The sequence below is a fragment of the Microcaecilia unicolor genome, chromosome 1, assembly GCF_901765095.1.
Source record: "Microcaecilia unicolor chromosome 1, aMicUni1.1, whole genome shotgun sequence".
NCBI classification, from domain to species: Eukaryota; Metazoa; Chordata; class Amphibia; order Gymnophiona; family Siphonopidae; genus Microcaecilia; species Microcaecilia unicolor.
This window is the reverse complement of record NC_044031.1, coordinates 4,070,511-4,096,713: the sequence shown is the minus strand read 5'-3', so window position 1 is coordinate 4,096,713 and position 26,203 is coordinate 4,070,511. Positions and strand designations below refer to the sequence as shown.

General features: G+C 47.6%; 1 protein-coding gene across 1 annotated transcript; it reads right to left on the bottom strand.

The window, feature by feature from the left end:
* Nucleotides 1-360: 360 nt before the first annotated feature.
* Nucleotides 361-25,645, bottom strand: LOC115460300 (gastrula zinc finger protein XlCGF57.1-like). The gene is made up of 4 exons (XM_030190095.1): nt 25,564-25,645; nt 4,400-4,526; nt 3,815-3,910; nt 361-1,817 (listed from the first exon to the last, which is right to left on the bottom strand). Exons 1-4 carry the CDS (start codon nt 25,627-25,629, stop codon nt 361-363), a joined length of 1,746 nt encoding a protein of 581 aa, XP_030045955.1. The 5' UTR covers nt 25,630-25,645.
* Nucleotides 25,646-26,203: the final 558 nt, after the last annotated feature.

The window sequence follows — 26,203 nt, the reverse complement described above, 5'->3', positions numbered from 1 at the left end:
GGAAGCTAACACCATCCCATCCTTCATGTCTCTGCAGATCGGTACTGTGCTTATCACACACACATGATCTTGTGCTGGTAACACCCACAGCCCGAGTTGTCCGGAAAGTCTACACCCAAACACTGCATGTCTACCAGACCCACGAGTTAAGTCCTCAGTCTTTGCTCTCTGGCCACGTCCATTTTTCTCTATTTTCAGTGCTCTCTATCCGCTGGTCCTGTGATTCTCTGAAAGAAGCCTCTTTTTCTGTTTAGAAAGATCCCTGCTCTGAGCAGCCACTAATAATTCACTTTTTCACTGGCCGTCACACAGTGCTGTAGAACCTGTTGGGGACTGGACTGTTCATCCACCTTTCTGTGCTCATGCAACGATCCACCGGGTGCATCCACTATCCTGATTGGCCATTATCAGTCTCTCATCCCCTGTCAGTGTCCCCTCTTCCTGCAGCCCTCCCGGGGCGAGGTGAGGCATTAGAAGAGGCTGTTGACGACGTTCAACATATTTCCGACTGTATGTATGATCCTTCCTGATGGTTTTAATTACCTGCCCGTTCGGGTCCTTGCGTCTCCTCCTACGCCTCCTACGACCGTCTGTTGGATCTGCGTCTGCAGAGAGATCACCATTCCTGCCGGACATTTTCTGGCTTTCATGGATCCTCTGGTGCCGGACAAGGTTGTAGGTCTTCAAGAAGCCACCTCCACATACCGTACAAATGTATGGCCCATCCCCGGTGTGGATTCTCATGTGTCTGTCCAGATTTGGCTTCTGGATGAAGGTCTGCCCACATATCCCACATTTAAATGGTCTCTCCCCGGTGTGGATTAACATGTGCTTCATGAGAGAGTTCTTACAGAGAAAGGTTTTTCCACATTCACTACACTCAAATGGTTTCTCTCCACTGTGAATTCTCTGGTGGAACTTAAGGCTGGGCTTTCCACTATAGCTCTTCCCACACTCCGTACATGAAAATGGTTTTTCTCCCATGTGCATCCGCTGATGGGCAATGAGGTGCATTCTACCAGCGTAGCTCTTGCCACATTCTGTACAAGAAAATGGCCTCTCTGTGCTGTGTGTCTGCATGTGGATTCCTAAATGTCCTTTATAAGTACAGGCTTTACCACATTCGGGGCACTCAAATGATTTCTCCCTGGCATGAATTTTCTGATGTCTTCGAAGCTCTTTCTTCACATAAAAGCTTTTGCCGCATTCAGTACAGGAGAATGGTTTCTCTCCCCGGTGCATCCTGTCATGGATGATGAGATCAGCTTTCCGATTGAAGCTCTTCCCACATTCAGCACATGAAAAAGGTCTCTCTCCGGTGTGAAGTCGGTAGTGTGTCTGGTAATTCCCCTTATGGTTAAACTTCATGCCACAAAAGCTACAGGAAAAGAGTTTTTCCCCTGTGTGGATTCTTTGGTGGCCAACCAAGTGCTGCTTGTAATAAAATCTTTTCCCACACTCCGTACAGGAGTACGGCCTCTCCCCCGTGTGGGTCCTCTGGTGATCTATAAGGTGGTTCTTCTGGGTGAAGCTTTTGTCACACTCAGTGCACGGGTACGGTCTCATCTGCATGTGCAGCTTCTGATGGCGTCTCAGAGCCCCCTTCTCACTGAACGTTTTGTCACACACAGGACACCTGAATTCCACGCCTCCCTTGGACCCTCTCCAGGGCTTTCTCCCAACGACAGTTTGTTGGATTTCTCCTGGATTACTCAGATCCATGCAGGAAAATGGCAGAGAAACTACACTGCCTTCTCTTGGTGTCTCCCAGAACTGCGGCTCCTCTTTCTGCCCCATTCCAAGTCCAGCTCCACCCTCTGAAAAACAAGAGACAGAGAGCAGTTAGCAGGGGACAGGTAGCGATGGCTCATGAGACAGGATCATTTTAGAAGTCCTATGAAAGTTACTTCTGATAGACACCCATACCCAGTGAATCTGACCGCCGTAGGCTGATTAAGAGTAATTCTACTTGGATATACTGTACTGACAATGCAGACCAACAACTCAATCTTCTAGAGATACAACACCATCACCAATGGCCAGCACACCTCCATCTCCCAACTCCCCCCACCAATGGCCAGACCATTTCCACCTCCCAACTCCCCCCCATCACCAATGGCCAGCACGCCTCCATCTCCCAACTCTCCCCCCCCCCACCAATGGCCAGCACGCCTCCATCTCCCAACTCCCCCCACCAATGACCAGATCATTTCCACCTCCCAACTCCCCCCCCCCCATCAATGGCCAGCACACCTCCATCTCCCAGTACCCCCCCACCAATAGCCTGCATACCTCCATCTCCCAACTCCCCCTCCCAATGGTTAACACACTTCCATCTCCCAACTTCCCCCTCCCAATGGCCAGCACATCACCATCCCCCAACTACCCCGCAGCGGGAGTGCAGGAAATGACCTGTGAAAGCAGGAGGTATCCCGCTGAATGCGAGAAACTTAGCAGGTCTGATGTCAGGTTGGCAAAGCGGGGCTCCTGTGTGTGTGAGGCCCTGTGCAGCCGCACGGTCGCCCCTGCCTAAGACCAGCCCTGTTGATAGAGGGTGTGGTTACAGCAGTCAGCGTATCTGCTTGCCCTGGGATTGATAGTATGGAATGTTGCTACGAATTGGGTTTCTACAGGTACTTGTAACCTGGATTGGCCACTGTTGGAAGCAGGATACTGGGCTAGATGGACCACTGGTCTGACCTAGTATGGCTATTCTTATGTTCTTATCTTCACGGGAGTCTCAAACTTATGATGAGGTAGAAGACATGAGAATCAGCAAGGGAGTAAGAGAACATATGGGACAAAAAGGAACACAAATCGGGAGATGGGCGTCTTTCTCTCTGGGTTGACGACCAAGTTCAAGGGGGCTTGTCGGCAGTGTACCGAAGGTGGGACGGGGGTGTGGTTAACAGATGGGTGTCCTCGGCCGATAATGGATAAAAGAAGGGCGTCCCTGACGAGCATTTGGTCGACTTTACTTGGTCCATTTGTATTCACGACCAAGCCTCAAAAAGGTGCGTGAACTGACCAGATGACCACCAGAGGGAATTGGGGATGACCTCCCCTTACTCCCCCAGTGGTCACTAACCCCTTCCCACCCTAAAAAAAAAAAAAAAAAAATTTTTTTTTTTGCAAGCCTCAAATGTCATACCCAGCTCCATGACAGCAGTATGCAGGTCCCTGGAGCAGTTTTAGTGGGCGCAATGCACTTCAGGAAGGACCCAGGCTCATCCCCCCCCCCCCCTACCTGTTACACTTGTGGTGGTAAATGTGAGCCCTTCAAAACCCACCAGAAACCCACTGCACCCACATCTAGGTGCCCCCCTTCACCCCTTAGGGCTATGGTAGTGGTGTACAGTTGTGTGGAGTGGGTTTGGGGAGGGGGGGTTGGGGGCTCAGCACCGAAGGTAAGGGAGCTATGTACCTGGGAGCAATTTGTGAAGTCCACTGCAGTGCCCCCTAGGGTGCCCGGTTGGTGTCCTGGCATGTGAGGGGGACCAGTGCACTACGAATGCTGGCTCCTCCCACGACCAAATGCCTTGGATTTGGTCGTTTCTGAGATGGGCATCCTCGGTTTCCATTATCACTGAAAACCGGGGACGACCATCTCTAAGGTTGACCTAAATGTTGAGATTTGGGCATCCCCGATCGTATTATCGAAATGAAAGATGGACGCCCATCTTGTTTCGATAATAGCGGTTTCCCCGCCCCTTTCCCGTGACGTCCTTAGAGATGGTTGTCCCCGTTCGATTATGCCCCTCCACTTACTCTAACTGTATCAAAGGCTTATTTAGAGCATGTTATTGACACCCACCTACGTAGGGGCTCAGCAGAGTCCCTCTCAATCCCATGTCATGCTGGTCCGTCACGTACAGCTCCTGCATCTGCTCCGGCTGGGCCACTAGTGAATCTGCTCCACAGAGAGGGGGAGGGAAGAAAATGTAGCACGTTACCTACAGGGAAACTGAGCTGTATATGCATGTCTCACTACCAGACCACTCTCTCCAGCTCTCCCTGTCTCTGGACTCTGAAGAGCTGCCACTTCCAAAAACTTTGACATGGAAAAGGAGTCAGAATGGTTGGAAGATTAGACCATCCATCCCTTCTAGGAAGGTATTCTTGAACCCCATCCTTGGAACTATCGAAATGTCATCTCTAGGACTGCAGGGATAAGGGGATGGACATAGGGATACAGAGCCTGTTACCTCTAGGATAGGACTGGAGGAATCAGGGGATGGACACAGGGATACAGAGCCTGTTACCTCTAGGCCTGGAGGGTCAGAGGGATGGGTGAAGGGATACAGACATAGCCTGTGACCTCTATGACTGTTTAAGTGAGGGCTTGTAGAACACATGCATTATAAAATGAAGAGTGACAGTAATGTTTAAAGATCCTTACTGACAGATGTCAGCAGCTCCAAATTCTCCTCCATCACCTCCATGTAAAGCTCCTTCTGCCCTTCATCTAAATACTCCCACTCCTCCTGGGAGAAAGAGACAGCGACGTCCTCAAACGTCACCCGCATCTGAAACAGAAAACAGAAACACGCTTTACTCTCTGAATGTCTTTGATGTTGATAACGTATAACACACTTCTTTACCATTTATATTTTAAAGTTAACTCTGCACCTTCTCCAGTAATTCTCTCACACAGGCTATTAGCATTATATTTGTTTCTATCCCAAACATGAATGCCTCACTATTTAACACAAGTGCATTACATTCTGTCTTCTCTTTAGGGAACCCGATGCCTCTAGATTCCCTGGAATGGGACTGGACTGGAACCTGTGCATGAAGAGCCCAACACACCAGAAAAACATGGCTCTGTTTTGTCAGTCCTGGGTTGACCCAAGGAGATTTGATTAACAGAAGACGGCAGGAACGTGCTTGACCCATTATCTGGCTTGAAGCCAGTAGGCGGAGCTTGTTACTCTATCAATTACATTGTTTTGGGTGTACCAAGATGGCTGCAGCTGAATTGCGGAGAATTAAAACCTCCTTGGGTGGACAGGCTTCAGCCGTCTCCTGTCCATCAGACATCCTTGGGTTAACCCTAAAATCTGAATGGAGGTTTCCAGGGCCGGTCAAACCCGGTAAGCAGGGTAAGCACTGCAGGAGGGCGCCTGCCTTCAAGGGCGTCACTTTGCAAGCAATCAAGCTCTGCTGAGTATCTAATCTCTGCTGCTCATCTCAGTCTGGCTCCAAAGCTGTCAGCTCTCTGTCCCGTCCCCTCCCCCCTCCCAAGCAGAGAAATATCCTCCTTGTGTTTGTCAGAGGATGTCACTGCTCCAACTGAATCTGGCTCTGAAATAACTTGTGGGAGCTCAGCTAACCTCTGTCCTCTGCCCAGAGGGGGCTAAGACAGAGACAGCACAGCAGAGCCTGGACCCTTGTTTTGTCAGAGACTGCTGTTTAGTGCTGTACCTGACCCACCCTCCATCCAGACTGCCCAACAAGATAAACTCATATGTGCTACTTTTTGTGTATACCTGACCTTGATTTGTACCTGTCCTTTTCAGGGCACAGACCATGTAAGTCTGCCCAGCACTATCCCCGCCTCCCAACCACCAGTCCCGCCTCCCACCACCGGTTCTGGCACAGACCATATAAGTCTGCCCAGCACTATCCCCGCCTCCCAACCACCAGTCCCGCCTCCCACCACCGGCTCTGGCACAGACCATATAAGTCTGCCCAGCACTATCCCCGCCTCCCAACCACCAGTCCCGCCTCCCACCACCGGCTCTGGCACAGACCATATAAGTCTGCCCAGCACCATCCCCACCTCCCAACCACCAGTTCCGCCTCCGCCACCCAATCTCCGCTAAGCTTCTGTTATTTATCCTGCCTATTAATTTATTTATATGCGATAAATCTATTTTTATGTTTTGCTTTCTCCTGTGATGTGTCAATTAACCATGATGCAGCCTCAGTTGAAAAGCAGTCATGCCAGATTTTAACAGAGCTGCAAATTTTCTATGGTTTTGAATTCAATTGTAACTCATATAATAAAGCATTTCTCTCTTTAGATTTTTCTCTGTGGTTACACTATTTGTCGTTTTTCACAAACATGTGAGAGACAGTCCCTGCTCGACAAACCTTACAATCTATTCAAGATACACAAACAAGATCAGGGAGTCCAATTTATTATGGGAAAAAAAAAGTCTAATGATTTGTCATGTTTTCCCAAAGAGGGTCACAAATGATTAAAACGTGGGTACTGAACAGGTGAACAAGAGGTAAAGGCGGTTAGCTTAGCGGACTTTTAAAAAGGTTTGGATGGCTTCCTAAAGGAAAAGTCCATAGACCATTATTAAATGGACCTGGGGAAAATCCACTATTTCTAGGATAAGCAGTATAGAATGTTTTGTACTTTTTTGGGATCTTTGCCAGGTATTTGGCCACTGTTGGAAACAGGATACTGGGCTTGATGGACCTTCGGTCTGTCCCAGTATGGCAAGACTTATGTACTTGGGATTCTGAATAGAATGTTGCTACTCTTTGGGGTTTTACATGAAATGTTGTTACACTTTGAAATTCTGCATGGAATCTTGTTATTCTTTAGAATTCTAGAATTTTGCTACTCTTTAGGGTTCTACATGGAATGTTGCTACTATTTGGGTTTCTGCCAGGTATTTGTGACCTGGATTGGCCACAGTTGGAAACAGGATGCTGGGCTTGATGGATCTTCGGTCTGTCCCAGTATGGCAACACTTATGTACTTCTGGGTTAAGAGTTAAAAGCAGCTTGAGGGCTTCTGGTTCCGCTCACGGAAAGCATGGCTGCTTAAGCAAGATCTCATTCATAGAAAATCACCGTGTCACTCCTGTTTGTGTCCTATTTCATTGCAAGCTTATTCTTCTATGAAGAGTATGAAAGCTGACGCTCAATTCAATCTGGCCTCTGGTCTCAAGAGTCACAAATCTTGACTTGCTATCTCCAGATAAGCCTGGCAGCTCTCGATCTTCTGGGGCCACTGAAGACACGGTACTGTCCGAACATGAATCTATTAAAGACAACCTGTAGTCTCATATAGAATTATCCCAAGATAAGAGAAGAGAGATTGAAGAGATATATGCTAAAATCACTGCTTCTCAAGTATAAGCTTTAGGCCTTAGAGAAACGCACAAGCTAAGATGGAAGCTGCGTTCCCTCAAATCGAAACCAATACTGACACCATTAAAATAAGGGACGATTTTGCGAATAGATCTCATAGAAACAACACATGGATATTGGGTTTACCTGAAGGAGCAGAGAATCAGAACACAATATCCTTTTTGATAGAATGGTTACCTAGTTTTTTTTTTGAGTACAAAGACTTGGGGACACTCAAGGAAGTTACACGGAAATACAAGGAAGTTACACGGAAATACTTTTAAAACAAACAGAAGGAAATATTTTTCACTCAACGAACAGTTAAGCTCTGGAACTCTTTGCCAGAGCATATGGTAACAGCGGTTAGCATAGCTGGGTTTTAAAAACATTTGGACAAATTCCTGGCGGAAAAGTCCATAGTCTGCTATTGAGGCAGACATGGGAAGCAACTGCTTGCCCTGGGATTGGTAGTATGAAGTGTTGCTACTCAGATTCTGCATGGAAACTTGTCACTCTTTAGGATTACAGAATCTTGCTATTCTTTGGGGTTGTCACACCTCTCCTTAAGAAGCCTTCACTCGACCCTACTTGCCCCTCTAATTACCGACCCATCTCCCTCCTTCCATTTCTCTCCAAATTACTTGAGAGTGCTGTTCACCGCCGCTGCCTTGATTTTCTCTCCTCACATGCTATTCTTGATCCACTACAATCTGGTTTTTGCTCTCTCCACTCAACCGAAACTGCGCTTACTAAAGCCTCCAATGACCTATTACTGGCTAAATCCAGAGGTCAATATTCCATCCTCATTCTTCTTGATCTTTCCGCTGCTTTTGACACTGTCGATCACAGCATACTTCTCAATACCCTGTCCTCACTTGGATTCCAGGGCTCTGTCCTTTCCTGGTTCTCTTCCTACCTCTCCCTCCGCACCTTTAGTGTTCACTCTGGTGGATCCTCTTCTACTTCTATCCCTCTGCCTGTCGGCATACCTCAGGGTTCTGTTCTTGGTCCCCTCCTCTTTTCTATCTACACTTCTTCCCTTGGTTCATTAGTCTCATCCCACGGCTTTTCCTACCATCTCTATGCTGATGACTCCCAAATCTACCTTTCTACCCCTGATATCTCACCTTGCATCCAAACCAAAGTTTCAGCGTGCTTGTCTGACACTGCTGTCTGGATGTCTCAACACCACCTGAAATTAAATATGACCAAAACCGAGCTTCTCATTTTCCCCCCCAAACCCATCTCCCTGCTCCCCCCGTTTTCTATTTCTGTTGATGGCTCTCTCATTCTCCCTGTCTCCTCAGCTCGAAACCTTGGGCTTTGACTCTTCTCTCTCCTTCTTTGCTCATATCCACCAGACTGCCAAGACCTGTCGTTTCTTTCTTTACAACATCCGTAAAATCCGCCCCTTTCTTTCTGAGCACTCTACCAAAACCCTCATCCACACCCTTGTCACCTCTCGTTTGGACTACTGCAATCTGCTTATTGCTGGCCTCCCACTTAGTCACCTCTCCCCTCTCCAGTCGGTTCAAAACTCTGCTGCCCGTCTCGTCTTCCGCCAGGGTCGCTTTACTCATACTACCCCTCTCCTCAAGTCGCTTCACTGGCTCCCTATCCGTTTTCGCATCCTGTTCAAACTTCTTCTACTAACCTATAAATGTACTCACTCTGCTGCTCCCCAGTATCTCTCCACACTCGACCTTCCCTACACCCCTTCCCGTGCACTCCATTCCCTGGATAAATCCATCTTATCTGTTCCCTTCTCCGCTACTACCAACTCCAGACTTCGCTCCTTCTGTCTTGCTGCGCCCTATGCCTGGAATAGACTTCCTGAGCCCCTACATTCAAAGTGGTTTACATATATTCAGGTACTTATTTTGTACCAGGGGCAATGGAGGGTTAAGTGACTTGCCCAGAGTCACAAGGAGCTGCAGAGTCCATGCAGAATCCCAAAGTGTAGCAAGATTCCACACAGAATTCCAAAGAGTAGCTAGATTCCATTCAGAATCTCAAAGAGTAGCGAGAATCCATGCAGAATCCCAAAGAGTGGCAAGATTCCACGCAGAATCTCAGGAGTAACAAGATTCTATGCAAAATCCCAATGACTAGCAAGATTCCAAGGAGAATCCCAAAGAGCAGCAAGATTCCACACAGAAACCCAAAGAATAGCAAGATTCCATGGATAATCCCAAAGAGCAGAAAGATTCCACACAGAAACCCAAAGAATAGCAAGATTCCAAGGAGAATCCCAAAGAGCAGTAAGATTCCACACAGAAACCCAAAGAACAGCAAGATTGCAAGCAGAATCCCAAGCAACAGTGATTCCCAAACCTGGTCCTGGAGGTACCCCAGCCAGTCAGGTTTTCAGGCTATCCACAATGAATATTCACGAGATAGATATGCATGCAATGGAGGTAGTGCATGCAAATCTCTTCATGAATATTGTGGGTATCCTGAAAACCTGACTGGCTGGGATGCCTCCAGGGCTAGGTTTGGGAACCACTGCCAAAGAGTAGTGAGGTTTCATGTATAATCCCAAAGAGCAGAAAGATTCCACACAGAAACCCAAAGAATAGCAAGATTCCATGGAGAATCCCAAAGAGGAGCAAGATTCCATGGAGAATCCCAAACAGCAGCAAGATTCCATGGAGAATCCCAAAGAGCAGCAAGATTCCATAGAGAATCCCAAACAGCAGCAAGATTCCATGGAGAGTCCCAGAGAGCAGCAAGATTCCATGGAGAATCCCAAAGAGCAGCAGGATTCCATACAGAATCTCAAAAGTAGAATGATTCCACACAGAATCCCAAAGAGCAGCAAGATTCCATGGAGAATCCCAAAGAGCAGCAAGATTCCATGGAGAATCCCAAAGAGCAGCAAGATTCCATGGAGAATCTCAAAGAGCAGCAGGATTCCATACAGAATCTCAAAAGTAGAACGATTCCACACAGAATCCCAAAGAGCAGCAAGATTCCATGGAGAATCCCAAAGAGCAGCAATATTCCATGGAGAATCCCAAACAGCAGTGTTTCCCAAACCTGGTCCTGGAGGTACCCCAGCCAGTCCGGTTTTCAGGATATCCACAATGAATATTCATGAGATAGATATGCATGCAGTGGAGGCAGTGCATGCAAATCTCTCTCATGAATATTCATTGTGGGTATCCTGAAAACCTGACTGGCTGGGATGCCTCAAGGACCAGGTTTGGGATCCACTAATGTAAACATCTACTTCAATCAAAAAATGAAATTAAAAGTACCAAAGCCGAAGGTACATTAGCCCATATGATATATTTATGTCCAATGATCAAGTTGTTCTGGATGCAGACTTGGAAATACATTCACGCTATATTTCACTGTCAAACCAAACTCTCGACTGACAAAACTTAACTCTTCCTCCTTGACCACCTAATTTACTCTGTCACTCATGAACTCTAACGCAATACCACTCTGTATTTCTCATACCGGAATTGGCGATCGCCACCACGGTACTACAGTGGTGGAAATAAGTATTTGATCCCTTGCTGATTTTGTAAGTTTGCCCACTGACAAAGACATGAGCAGCCCATAATTGAAGGGTAGGTTATTGGTAACAGTGAGAGATAGCACATCACAAATTAAATCCGGAAAATCACATTGTGGAAAGTATATGAATTTATTTGCATTCTGCAGAGGGAAATAAGTATTTAATCCCTCTGGCAAACAAGACCTAATACTTGGTGACAAAACCCTTGTTGGCAAGCACAGGGTCAGACGTCTTCTGTAGTTGATGATGAGGTTTGCACACATGTCAGGAGGAATTTTGGTCCACTCCTCTTTGCAGATCATCTCTAAATCATTAAGAGTTCTGGGCTGTCGCTTGGCAACTCGCAGCTTCAGCTCCCTCCATAAGTTTTCAATGGGATTAAGGTCTGGTGACTGGCTAGGCCACTCCACGACCCTAATGTGCTTCTTCCTGAGCCACTCCTTTGTTGCCTTGGCTGTATGTTTTGGGTCATTGTCGTACTGGAAGACCCAGCCACGACCCATTTTTAAGGCCCTGGCGGAGGGAAGGAGGTTGTCACTCAGAATTGTACGGTACATGACCCCATCCATTCTCCCATTGATGCGGTGAAGTAGTCCTGTGCCCTTAGCAGAGAAACACCCCCAAAACATAACATTTCCACCTCCATGCTTGACAGTGGGGATGGTGTTCTTTGGGTCATAGGCAGCATTTCTCTTCCTCCAAACACGGCGAGTTGAGTTCATGCCAAAGAGCTCAATTTTTGTCTCATCTGACCACAGCACCTTCTCCCAATCACTCTCGGCATCATCCAGGTGTTCACTGGCAAACTTCAGACGGGCCGTCACATGTGCCTTCCGGAGCAGGGGGACCTTGCGGGCACTGCAGGATTGCAATCCGTTATGTCGTAATGTGTTACCAATGGTTTTCGTGGTGACAGTGGTCCCAGCTGCCTTGAGATCATTGACAAGTTCCCCCCTTGTAGTTGTAGGCTGATTTCTAACCTTCCTCATGATCAAGGATACCCCACGAGGTGAGATTTTGCGTGGAGCCCCAGATCTTTGTCGATTGACAGTCATTTTGTACTTCTTCCATTTTCTTACTATGGCACCAACAGTTGTCTCCTTCTCGCCCAGCGTCTTACTGATGGTTTTGTAGCCCATTCCAGCCTTGTGCAGGTGTATGATCTTGTCCCTGACATCCTTAGACAGCTCCTTGCTCTTGGCCATTTTGTAGAGGTTAGAGTCTGACTGATTCACTGAGTCTGTGGACAGGTGTCTTTCATACAGGTGACCATTGCCGACAGCTGTCTGTCATGCAGGTAACGAGTTGATTTGGAGCATCTACCTGGTCTGTAGGGGCCAGATCTCTTACTGGTTGGTGGGGGATCAAATACTTATTTCCCTCTGCAGAATGCAAATAAATTCATATACTTTCCACAATGTGATTTTACGGATTTAATTTGTGATGTGCTATCTCTCACTGTTACCAATAACCTACCCTTCAATTATGGGCTGCTCATGTCTTTGTCAGTGGGCAAACTTACAAAATCAGCAAGGGATCAAATACTTATTTCCACCACTGTATGTAAGCCACACTGAGCCTGCAAATAGGAGGGAAAATGTGGGATACAAATGCAAAAAATAAATAAATAAATATAATCATTTTATGTTCGACATATCCTCAACTAGATGTGCAGGAAATCAAATCTCAAACTTTTTGGTAATCTAATCTCCATTGCCCTGCTGATCATTTTTAGGCAACTGGAAAAATGCAAACATGTTAGCTGGTACATTCTGGTGGAATACAGTAGGTATGATATCAAAACTTGAATTAAAATCTGCTGAAAAAAAAAAAAATAATAACCTACAGGCCATGCTTCAGACAACAGAACCTTTGGAGACATATTCAAAGATTTGTAACCACATTGACAATTCTCCCCCAAATCCTATATATCATGTCTGAATTAACGTACAGAAATCGAAGCATATTCTACAACCATGCACGTAACATAATTGGTTAACTAGCTAATCAGTGCTGTTAATTAGATATTAACAATTATAAGCACTAATTGGCATTAAGATATACGTGCACAATTCACTACGGGGTATGTTTACTAAGGCAGTGGTGATCCAGGAAATTACAGACCCGTAAGCCGACGTCAGTGCCAGGTAAAATAGTGGAAACTATTATAAAGATTAAAATTACAGAACACATAGACAAACATGGTTTAATGGGATAGAGTCAACGTGGGTTCAGCCAATGGAAGTCTTGCCTCACCAATCTGCTTTGGTTCTTTGAAGACGTGAATAACCATGTGGATAAAGAATGTTGGGTATTATTAGGAAAGGGATGGAAAACAAAAATGAGGATATTATTATGCCATTGTATCACTCCATGATGCGACCGCACCTCGAGTATAGTGTTCAATTCTGGTCGCCGCACCTCAAAAAAGATATAGTGGAATTGGAAAAGGTGCAGAGAAGGGCGACAAAGATGATTCAGGGGATGGGACAACTTCCCCATGAGGAAAAGCTGAAGAGGCTGGGGCTCTTCAGCTTGGAGAAAAGGCGGCTGAGGGGAGATATGATAGAGGTCTATAAGATAATGAGTGGAATGGAATGGGTTGATGTGGAGCGTCTGTTTGCGCTTTCCAAAAATACTAGGACAAGGGGGCATGCAATGAAGCTGCAATATAGTAAATTTAAAACGAATCGGAGGAAGGTTTTCTTCACTCAACGCATGGTTAGACTCTGGAATTCGTTGCCGGATAAGGTGGTTGGGGTGGTTGGCTTAGTGGAGTATAAAAAAAGATTAGATGGCTTCCTAGAGGAAAAGGACATAGAATGTTATTGAATGGACGTAGGAATAATCCACTATTTCTGGGATGGGCGGGACGAAATGCTTGTTCTTTTGGCCGCTGTCGGAGACAGGGTGCTGGGCTTGATGGACCCTTGGTCTGTCCCAGTATGGCGATGCTTATGTCTTATGTCTTAAAGGTGAGCCGGTCGATGTAGGGTATCTTGATTTTCAGAAGGCGTTTGACAAAGTTCCTCATGAGAGACTCCTGAGAAAATTAAGCAGTCATGGGATAGGAGGAAAGGTTCTTCTGTAGATTAGGAACTGGTTATCGGACAGAAAACAGAGAGTAAGGTTAAATGACCATTTTTCTCTATGGAGGAGGGTGAACAGTGGAATGCCGCAGGGATCTGTACTGGGACCGGTGCTACTTAACATATTTATAAATGACCTGGAAAACAGAACAACGAGAGAGATGATTTCATTTGCAAATGACACAAAAGTATTCAAAGTTGTCAAAACGCATGCGGATTGTAAAAAACTTCAGGAAGACTTTAGGAAAATGGAAGACTGGACATCCAAATGGCAGATGAAATTTAAATGTAGACAAACCCAAAGTGATGCACATTGGGAAGAATAATCCGAATCGTGGAGGGGCATAATCGAACGGCGCTCGCCATCTATATGGGCGGCCATCTATTTGGCCGGCACTGTAAAGAGCGGTCCTGAACCATATTATCGAAAAAGATGGGCGGCCATCTTTCGTTTCGATAATACGGTTGGGGCCGGCCAAATGCATTGGATTTGGCTGGGTTTGAGATGGCCGGCATCGGTTTTCGGCGATAATGGAAACCAAAGTCAGCCATCTCAAACTCGGTCAAATCCAATGTATTTGGTTGTGGGAGGGGCCAGCATTTGTAGTGCACTGGCCCCCCTGACATGGCAGGACACCAGCTGGGCACCATAGGGGGCACTGCCGTGGATTTCATTAATTGCTCCCAGGTACATAGCTCCCTTCCCTTGGGTGCTGAGCACCCCAAATCCCCCCCCCCAAAACCCACTCCCCACAAATGTACACCACTACCATAGCCCTTATGGGTGAAGGGGGGCACCTACATGTGGGTACAGTGGGTTTCGGGTGGGTTTTGAAGGGCTCCCATTTACCACCACAAGTGTAACAGGTAAGGGGGGATGGGCATGGGTCCGCCTGCCTGAAGTGCATTGCAGCCACTAAAACTGTTCCAGGGACCTGCATACTGCTGTCAGGGAACTGGGTATGACATTTGAGACTGGCATACAGGCTGGCAAAAAATGTGTTGTCTTTTTTTTTGGGGTGGGAGGGGGTTGGTGACCACTGGGGGAGTATGGGGAGGTCATCCCCAATTCCCTCTGGTGGTCATCTGGTCATTTAGGGCACCTTTTTGTGACTTGGTCCTAAAAATAAATGGACCAAGTAAAGTTGGCCAAATTCTCGTCAGAGCCGGCCTTTTTTTTCCATTATCGGCCAAGGGCGGCCATGTGTTAAGCACGTCGCCATCCCGCCTTCGCTACACCTCCAACACGCCCCCTAACACTTTAGACGCCCCTGAGACGGACTGCAGTTGAGGCCGGCGAAAATCGGCTTTCGATTATTTATTTATTGCATTTGTATCCCACATTATCCCACCTATTTGCAGGCTCAATGTGGCTTACAGAGCTTTGTTATGACATTGTCATTCCAGAATATCAGATACAGTTAGTAGTGTACAGAGATTAAGTAAGGGAAGAAAGAGGAAGTGATTGGGCGGGTGATAGTAGAAGTGGATTTTCCTAACTGGTTGGGTTGGGAAAGTGGATCAGTGAAGCTATTGGTTCTCGTTGTAGGCCTTGTTGAAGAAATATGTCTTCAGAGATTTGCGAAAGTTATTTGTTTCGACAATTGATTTCAGGTCTGTGGGTAGAGCATTCCATATCTGCGTGCTTGTGTAAGAGAAGGTAGTGGCATGCATCAGCTTGTATTTTAGTCCTTTACAACTGGGGAAGTTCAAATTGAGAAATTTGCGGGATGTTCTTGTGGCGTTTCTGGGAGGTAGGTCCACTAGGTTCAGCATGTAGATCGGGGCGTCTGCGTGAATGATTTTGTGTACAATTGTACCTATCTTGAACGCAATGCGTTCTTTAAGTGGGAGCCAGTGCAGTTTCTCTCTTAGGGGTTTTGCACTTTCATATTTAGTTTTTCCAAATATGAGTCTGGCGGCAGTATTCTGGGCAGTTTGGAGTTTTTTGATAGTCTGTTCTTTGCACCCGGCATATAGTGCGTTGCAGTAATCCAGATGGCTTATTACCATTGACTGTACCAGGGTGTGGAAGATGTATCTCGGGAAATATGGTTTTATTCTTTTGAGTTTCCACATGGTGTGGAACATCTTTTTCGTCGTGTTCTTCAAGTGGGTGTCGAGGGTGAGGTTTCGATCAATAGTAACTCCGAGAATTTTCAGGTTTTGTGAGACAGGAAGAGAACAGTATGATGTGATTATGGTAGAGAAGTTTTTTGTGTTATGTTGGGAGGTGAGTACAAGACATTGTGTTTTTTCTGCGTTAAGTTTTAGTTGGAATGCATCCGCCCAGGTGTGCATGATTTGGAGGCTTTGGTTGATCTCGTTGGTGATTTCATTTAGATCATGTTTGAACGGGATGTAGATTCTGACATCGTCTGCATATATGTAAGGATTGAGGTTTTGATTGGCTAGACGTTTGGCTAACGGTATCATCATTAGGTTGAATAAGGTTGGTGAGAGGGGGGATCCTTGGGGTACTCCACATTTGGGTGTCCATGGGGGTGATCTGTCTGCATGCGTTGTTACTTGGTATGATCTTGTGGTCAGGAATCCTTTATGCCGATTTTGCCGGCCTTTGAGAAATGGGCGGCCATGTCCCGATTTGTGTCGGAAGATGGCCGCCCTTCTCTTTCGAAAATAAGCAGGATAGTTACCTGATGCTAGGGTCGAGCACTCTAGAAAAAGACCTAGATGTCACCATAGACAATATGCTGACGTCTTCTGCCCAGTGTGTGGCGGCGGCCAAAAAAGCAAACAGAATGCTAGGAATTATTAGGAAAGGGATGGTGAATAAGATCAAAAATACTATAATGCCTGTGTATTGCTCCATGGTGCACCTCACTTTGAGTACTGCGTTCAATTCTGGTCGCCGTATCTCAAAAAAGATATAGTGAAATTAGAAAAGGTTCAAAGAAGGAGAGATCAAAATGATAAAGGGGATGGAACTCCTCTTGTATGAGGGAAGACTAAAGAGGTTAGGGCTCTTCAGCTTGGAAAAGAGACGGCTGAGGGGGAATATGATCGAGGTCTACAAAATCCTGAGTGGTGTAGAACGGCTAGAAGTGAATCGATTTTTTACTGTTTCAAGAAGTACAAAGACCAGGGGACACTCAAGGAAGTTACATGGTAATACTTTTAAAACAAATAGGAGGAATTTTTTTTTCACTCAAACAATAGTTAAGCTCTGGAACTTGCTGTTGGAGGATGTGGTAGTTTGTGTATCTAGATTTAAAAAAGGTTTGGACAAGTTCCTGGAGAAAAAGTCCATTGTCTGTTACTGAGATGGACATGGAGGAAGCCACTGCGGGCCCTGGGATTTGTAGCATTGAATGTTGCTACTCTTTGGGATTCCGGAATCTTGTTACTCTTTGAGGTTCTGGAATGTTGCAACTCTTTGGGTTTCTGCCAGGTACAATGTTGCTACTCTTTGGGATTCCGGAATTCTGTTACTCTTTGAGGTTCTGGAATGTTGCAACTCTTTGGGTTTCTGCCAGGTACAATGTTGCTACTCTTTGGGATTCCGGAATCTTGTTACTGTTTGAGGTTCTGGAATGTTGCTACTGTTTGGGTTTCTGCCAGGTACTTGTGGCCTGGATTGGCCTCTATTGGAAACAGGATACTGGGCTAGATGTGCCATTGATCTGACCCAGTATAGCTATGTTCTTTCTGGTTTCACTTTCAGGGGAGAGGGAAGGGGGATTCAGGAGGGGTAATGCCTTAATCCTCCAGTGGTCAGTTGGTCAACTAGAGGACTTTTTTGTAGCTTGGACTAGACTGAAACAGGTCTAGATTAAAAAAAAACGTCCTTCTTTTTAGACATGGACATTTCTTCCCATTCGAAAATTCCCGTCGGATCTCCCACTTTTGGTCCCTCCCTTTTCAGACACAGCCGTTTACTAGTTTATCACTTTGACTGTTTGCTGATACAGCGACACATTGATTACTGCGCTTTGATTGTTTTCATTTATTTGCGGTCACTAAGCTGACTTGGGTGATTTTTTCCAAGAGTTCTGGCTTATGTTGACCCCCCGAGACAGGCCGATACTCGCTGAAACACAGTCCGTGTTGGGTATTTTTAATAAAGGACTCTGGATTGCCCCAGTCTTGTGGCTGTATTTTGAAAAAAAAGTACAAATAGGCCTTCAACACATCCCTTTCCTATTTCTAAAAATCAGGATTTGGACGTTTTTAGCAGATGAACATTTTAAAGACATTTTAAGACATCTATCGGCTTTTAAATTAACACCATGATTTTTTTCATCTCATGTTATTCTATACAGGTACTATTTTGATTGAAATATGTGCATGACATAACCCCTCATCTTGACGTATTGTTTATTGTACATATTAATATTGAAAGTTTCTGTTCTGTATTGTTTGACATTGTTAATATTTTTTTATATTTTCAAGTAGGGGAGTGTGGTAGCCGTGTTAGTCCACTCTTAAGGTTATCAATAGAAATCAAACAAAATAAAACATGGAAAAGAAAATAAGATGATACCTTTTTTTATTGGACATAACTTAATACATTTCTTGATTATATAAGTGAAAACATTCAAGCATTACTATGACAGTCTGACAGGGTGGTCAGCATTTTACAGGACCAGGACACTGTACCAGTGACTTCACAGTGAGAATCCTCAAAGGTAACTTTAAAACCATACAAGAACGTAAGACCTTTGAAGTCAGAATGATTGAATATTTTAACACCCAACAGAAAGGACTTAACAAGGATCTGGGGTTCCTAGCCCATTATAAACCATAAAGCTGTATTTCTCTGTTGATCACCCCACCCCTCACCTATCCACACCCATCCTGTTAGAATATCAATGATATGCGTTGATGTCCCCATGCATACCTCCTACCCACCCCCATCCTCCCACCCTGTCAGACTGTCATAGTAATGCTTGAATGTTTTCACTTATATACACTGTCAGCTAGCACATTTGCTTATTTCCGATCTGACGAAGAAGGGCGACCTTCGAAAGCTAATCAAGAAATGTATTAAGTTATGTCCAATAAAAAAGGTATCATCTTATTTTCTTTTCCATGTTTTATTTTGTTTGATTTCTATTGATAACTTTATATTTTCAAAAATAATAATAATAATTTAAAAAGCAGCTTGAAAAAGTTGGGCTTGCAGCCTGGATTTCAACAGAGCCAGAAAGGAAGCATGATGTATCGACTCAGAAAGTCTATTCCAGGCATACTGTGCAGGAAGATGAAAGGACATTGAAGCAGGCTGCGAATAGCACCAGCCAATTTGTACATAAGTACATAAGCAATGCCACACTGGGAAAAGACCAAGGGTCCATTGAGCCCAGCATCCCGTCCACGACAGCGGCCAATCCATACAGCACTTTTCCACATTGAAAAGGACCTCTAGTAGCAGCCCTGCAACATGCCACCGGGGACTGAGAAAGCACTCAGCCTTATAAAGAGGCCCGGTGGGCTGGAATGGGGGGGGGGGGGGGGGGGGGGGGGGGGGGGGGGGGGGGGAGAGGTAAGAGAGAAAATAGGAAGGCAACCCCTAGCAATTACCTCACTTTGCTGGCAGCAGCTCCACAGAACCCCTACCAGCCTCAGACCAGCCAAGCAAAGGCCTGCAGACTCCAGCTTGAGGCTCTCTGGCCACTCCTCCTAGCCCTGGATAACAGCCAGTCACCTCTTCATCAAATCAAGGTCCACAGGCTGTTTGGGGGTCTGTTGGGGGGGGGGGGGAATCTTTTCTGCTCCATCAGGGGAAAGGTCTGTAGATTGATCCCCGAGAGCTTTGCGTCTATAGGCCATAGCCTGACCCAACAGGAGTCAGGCTCAAAGAATAAGTTTCATCCTGCCGCACTCCTCTATCTGATTCATCTGCTGGAGGCAGAGAAATCCTGACAAATTCCAGGTTGCCCCACCCCTAATGCTAGTGATGACAACACTGAACTGGCTGGGGGGTATACCCACTCTTTTGGGACTGGTTTAGCAGGATAAGGAACAATAATGTCATTCTCTCTGGGGATCCTGTAGAGGGAGGGTCAATTTCTGAGTCTGACTTGCTTATTGCTTGGGTCGGTCTCCTGTAGTCCCAGGATAAAGTATTAGAAAGTCTCCTGCCTGCACACAGTCCCTTGCAACCATGTCCCCCGTCCCTTCCTCTCCATCTCTCTCTACCTCAGGATCCTGCGGAGGGAGGGTCAATGATGTTGGGAAAAGGGGAGAAAGAGGAAGGAGAGTAGATACTGAGGACATGAGAGACGCATGGAAAGACTCAGATGAGGTGGGAGGCCAGAAGAAGATCGTATGTAAGAGTGGCTAAGTACTGGGAGTGTAAGTGAAGATTTAAGGATTGGGTAGGGTAGTAGGATCTAGGTTGGAGATAGTGGGGGATAAGTGATTGGGTGAGGGTTATGAGTAAGGCTGTGGCTAAGTACTGGGAGTGTAAGTGTAGATTTAAGGATAGGGTAGGGTAGTAGGATCTAGGTTGGAGATAGTGGGGGATAAGTGATTGGGTGAGGGTTATGAGTAAGGCTGCGAGACTGAGTACAGAAATATGGAGGGGGTGAGGGCACTGTTCCCTCTAAGCTGAGCAGGAGTCCTTCACCTACAGTCCTGCCAGTGGGGGGTACTGTTTCACTATCACATTTCCAACAGTGAGGGACAGGCACGTTCTGCAGGACTCTAGGGAACCAACTCCTACTGGTAGCAATGCAGTTGGAGGGCACCCGCTCAGCTTAGCGGGAACAGTGGGTGAGGGACAATTTGAAGGACCTAGATAGGTTGGGAGGCAGCTGAAAGGGACATAAAGCTATGAAGAGGGTGTGAGACAAAGGGTCAGGTCTTTTAAGGAGGTGAGAGGGTGGAAATAGAAAAAAGAGGAACTGGCAGCCAGGATAGGGGGTAAAGACAAAAGAAAAGGCCAGGATATGGAGAGATGATGAAGAAAGAGCTGGGTCGGGGGAAGGAGCATGAGGATGGGAAGGGGATGAGTACAGAAGGTGGAAATGGAGTTGAAACCAGTGGTGTAGCTACGTGGGGCCTGGGCCCCCGTAGATTTGGCCCTGGACCCCCCTGCCGACGACCCCTCGACCTCCCTCCCACCGCCAACCCTCCCCCGCCGTGGGCTACCTTTGCTGGCGAGGGAACCCCAATCCCCGCCAGCCGAGGTCCTCTTCTTCCCGCGAAGGCTTCGTTCTGTTTCTGTGAGTTTGACGTCTTGCACGCACAACGTGCAGGATGTCAGAAACAGAACAAAGCCTTCGCGGGAAGAAGAGGATCTCGGCTGGCGGGGATTGGGGTTCCCCCGCCAGCAAAGGTAGCCCACGGCGAGGGCGGGGGAGGGTCGAGAGGGTCGTCAGCAGGGGTCGTCAAAGTTGGTGGCAGTGCGGGGGGGTGGGCAATGGCGGGGGGTGGTCGGTAGTGGTGGGGGGGGGGGGGTCAGCGGCGCCAGAGGGAGGGCTAAAATGTGCCCCCTCACCTCAGGCTCTGGACCCCCCTCAGTCTGGCTACGCCCCTGGTTGAAACTGCAAAACTTCCCCAACTTCCTGCATGGCTCAAGTATCGGCAGATCCTGGCCGTGCAGGGGATGGAAAAGGACTTCAAGGCCGTGTTGAGAAGAGGAGAAAATTTGGACCCGAGGCCTGCTGTTAAGGTAAACGTGGAGGGAAAGAAGCAGCTCTGCGTTAAAAAAAAAAAAATCAGTCTGCGTTAAAAAGCTATTAACGCGTTAAAATATTAATGTTTTAATAGCGTTATTAACGCATTAATTGTCCGCCCCTATTAAATCACTCAATTTTGGGGGAACGCTATTTGTCAAATTGATAAATATGTTCAAAGATCTCAATATGTCTACTTTGGAGAAAAGTTAGGAGGGGGGTGATAGGGTAGAGACCAGTGACGTAGCCAGCCAGCTAATTTAGGGGTGGGCCCGAGACCAAAGTGGGTGGGCCAAAAATTTTGTTTCTGACCCTCCCCCTCTTGATGCCCCTTCCAAGGTAAACAAAATACCTTTGCTAGCGGGGATCCCCAAAGCCCCACCAGCTGAAGACCTCCTCTTAGGCCACCTCTGCCAGCCACTAGCTTGCATGTATGCTCAGTTTCATGCACGTGCAGGGAGGTGCTGGTGGCTGGCAGCAACAGCTCAGAAACACTGCCACTGGCCGCCCACTATTTAGGTTTCTTTGCCTGACAGGGCTTGGGGATATCCGCCAGCCCAAAATGGGTGTGCCTTGGCCCGCCTTGGCCCACCCGTGGCTACGCCACGGGTAACATAGTAACCTAGTAGATGATAGCAGAAAAAGACCTGCACGGTCCACCCAGTCTGCCCAACAAGACAAACTCACATGTGCTACTTTTTGCGTATACCTTACCTTGATTTGTACCTGTTCTTTTCAGGGCACAGACCGTATAAGTCTGCCCAGCACTATCCCCACCTCCCACCACCGGTTCTGGCACAGACCGTATAAGTCTGCCCAGCACCATCCCCGCCTCCCAACCACCAGTCCCGCCTCCCACCACCAGCTCTAGCACAGACCGTATAAGTCTGCCCAGCACTATCCCTGCCTCCCACCACCGGTTCTGGCACAGACCGTATAAGTCTGCCCAGCACTATCTCCGCCTCCCAACCACCAGTCCCGCCTCCCACCACCAGCTCTAGCACAGACCGTATAAGTCTGCCCAGCACTATCCCCGCCTCCCACCACCGGCTCTGGCACAGACCGTATAAGTCTGCCCAGCACTATCCCCGCCTCCCAACCACCAGTCCCGCCTCCCACCACCAGCTCTAGCACAGACCGTATAAGTCTGCCCAGCACTATCTCCGCCTCCCAACCACCAGTCCCGCCTCCCACCACCAGCTCTAGCACAGACCGTATAAGTCTGCCCAGCACTATCCCCGCCTCCCACCACCGGCTCTGGCACAGACCGTATAAGTCTGCCCAGCACTATCCCCGCCTCCCAACCACCAGCTCTAGCACAGACCGTATAAGTCTGCCCAGCACTATCCCTGCCTCCCACCACCGGCTCTGGCACAGACCGTATAAGTCTGCCCAGCACTATCTCCGCCTCCCAACCACCAGTCCCGCCTCCCACCACCAGCTCTAGCACAGACCGTATAAGTCTGCCCAGCACTATCCCCGCCTCCCACCACCGGCTCTGGCACAGACCGTATAAGTCTGCCCAGCACTATCCCCGCCTCCCAACCACCAGCTCTAGCACAGACCGTATAAGTCTGCCCAGCACTATCCCTGCCTCCCACCACCGGCTCTGGCACAGACCGTATAAGTCTGCCCAGCACTATCCCCGCCTCCAAACCACCAGCCCCGCCTCCCACCACCGGCTCTGGCACAGACCGTACAAGTCTGCCCAGCACTATCCCCGCCTCCCAACCACCAGCCCCACCTCCCACCACCGGCTCTGGCACAGACCGTATAAGTCTGCCCAGCACTATCCCCGCCTCCCAACCACCAGCCCCACCTCCCACCACCAGCTCTGATAGAGACCATTTAAATATCTATATGGAATAAATGCGGAGGTGGGTCTCTTTCAATTGAAAGGAAGCTCTGGAATTAGGAGGCAGAGGATGAAGGTGAAAGGGGATAGACTCAGAAGTAACCGTCACGGAAAGGGTAGTGAACTCATGAAACGGCCTCCTGGTGGAAGTGGTGGAGATGAAAACGGTATCTGAATTCAAGAGAGCTTGGGACAAGTTCACAGGATCTCGAAGGGAGTGATAGGGAGAGTAGATGATATGGATGGACAGACAAGATAAGCCATATGGTCTTTCCCTGTCTTCATTGCTTGATGTTTCTACAAGACTGGCCCCAGGATGAGAGCAAAAATGCAAAAGTTGACTCAGGGCAGCACTATACCTTCAACTGGCTCTGCTCCCAGTGTAACCTGTAAGACTTTCCTACCTGAAAACAGCCCCCTGTGGCCATGTGTGTGTCTCTCTCTGTGGGGGGGGGGGGGGGGGGGAGAGTCACTGTCTAGACCAGGATCAATCTGTGCTAGGATGTCTCTTTCATTCTGCGAACAAGGTGTGCGAGACTGTCTTACTCCTGCGATGATGTCTCTCACTCTCTGTCTCTGGGGTGGAAGTCAGCGTCGAGATTAGGATCACTCTGTGCTGGGATGTCTCTTGCACTCTCAGAATAAGATGTATGAGACTGTCTTACACCTGTAACCATGTCTCTCACTCCCTATCTTTGGGGTGGGAGTCAGTGTCTACACTAAGATCAATCTGTGCTGGGATGTCTCCTGCACTCTCAGGATAAGATGTAAGAGACTGCTTTACACCTCTCACCATGTCTCTCACTTTGTCTCAACCTCCCCAAAGACAGAGTGTCTAAACTAGGATCACTCTGTGCTGGGATGTCTCTTGCACTCTCAGAATAAGTTGTGTGAGACTGCTTTACACCTCTCACCATGTCTCTCACTTTGTCTCAACCTCCCCAAAGACAGAGTGTCTAAACTAGGATCACTCTGTGCTGGGATGTCTCTTGCACTCTCAGAATAAGTTGTGTGAGACTGCTTTACACCTCTCACCATGTCTCTCACTTTGTCTCAACCTCCCCAAAGACAGAGTGTCTAAACTAGGATCACTCTGTGCTGGGATGTCTCTTGCACTCTCAGAATAAGTTGTGTGAGACTGCTTTACACCTCTCACCATGTCTCTCACTCTGTCTCAACCTCCCCAAAGACAGAGTGTTTAAACTAGGATCACTCTGTGCTGGGATGTCTCTTGCACTCTCAAAATAAGATGTATGAGACTCTTACACCTGTGACCATGTCTCTCACTCTCTGTCTCTGGGGTGGGAGTCAGTGTCGAGACTAGGATGACTCTGTGCTGAGCTGTCTCTTGCACTCTCAGAATAAGATGGGTGAGACTACACCTCTCACCATGTCTCTCACTCTGTTTCAACCTCACCAAAGACAGAGTGTCTAGACTAGGAACACTCTGTGCTGGGATGTTTCTTGCACTCTCAGGATAAGGTGTGCAAGACTGTCTTACCCCTGCGATGATGTCTCTCACTCTCTGTCTCTGGGGTGGAAGTCAGCGTCGAGACTAGGATCACTCTGTGCTGGGATGTCTCTTGCACTCTCAGAATAAGATGCATGAGACTCTTACACCTGTGACCATGTCTCTCACTCTGTCTCTGGGGTAGGAGAGTCAGTGTCTACACTAGGCTCAATCTGTGCTGAGATGTCTCTTGCACTCTCAGAATAAGATGCATGAGACTCTTACACCTGTGACCATGTCTCTCACTCTCTGTCTCTGGGGTGGGAGACTAGGATGATTCTGAGCTGGGATGTCTCTTGCACTCTCTGAATAAGATGCATGAGACTCTTACACCTGTGACCATGTCTCTCACTCTCTGTCTCTGGGGTGGGAGACTAGGATGATTCTGTGCTGGGATGACTCTTGCACTCTCAGAATAAGATGCATGAGACTCTTACACCTGTGACCATGTCTCTCACTCTCTGGGGTGGGAGACTAGGATGATTCTGTGCTGGGATGTCTCTTGCACTCTCAGAATAAGATGCATGAGACTCTTACACCTGTGACCATGTCTCTCACTCTCTGTCTCTGGGACTAGGCTCAATCTGTGCTGAGATGTCTCTTGCACTCAGCCCCCACCCCGGTCTCTGGGGATCCCGGTTCCCGGAGAAAGGATGCCCTCTCTATGTTTATGTGTATTCCCGTTTGATGACTCGCCTTTTTAACCCTATAAATCTCCAATAGCCCAATACACAACTAGTTTAGCAGGAGAAGTACCCTCTTAAGTGTGGCACTGAACAACAATTACACAAGCAAAACCAGGCATCAAGCTCCACCACAGCAGTAAATCATGCATGAGAGGCTCCTACCTGCAAACAGTCCCCTCCAGCCATGTCCTGGGTCCAGGGTGCAAGGCTCAGCTCTGTCCGGTGCATCTACCTTCCTATGCCAGCTCTGCTGCACAATGGCTGCTGCTGCCTGCAAAGATCCTGTAGGCCTGGGAGGAGTCTGTGTGCTGGGAGGATGCAAACTGCGGAGCTGGAGTTCAAGCAGAGTACGGTCAGACGCAGAGGCCAGAGACTGGCCGGCGCCAGGTCGTGAGACTCTTGTCATCCGGTTCTTATTTTCGAACGTTTCCTGAGAGCTGCCGGTTAACTCCCAGCCAGGAGAGACGTCGATCCTGTCCTGGTTTTCTACGCTCCCTTTCTGAAGCTGCAACTGCACAAAGAAACCCGGGATTCATTGTATAGGGGTAAAACCAGGATGGGGCATCAATGGCTCTCTTGGCTTGGAGGTTTTGTTTTAAGGATTCTGGCCACTAGAGCAGAAAACAAAGAAAAACCAGGATTCGAAGGACTGTAGTGGGATGTAGTGGGAGCTGAGGTGACCCCCAGAAATCAGCCCCTCTCCGCCCTCTGCAGAGTGACCTTAACCCAGGCTCCCAGCTACAAAAAAACAAAAACAGCACACGCACAACTTGCTGATGTCAGTGCAAAAAAACCAGGGCTT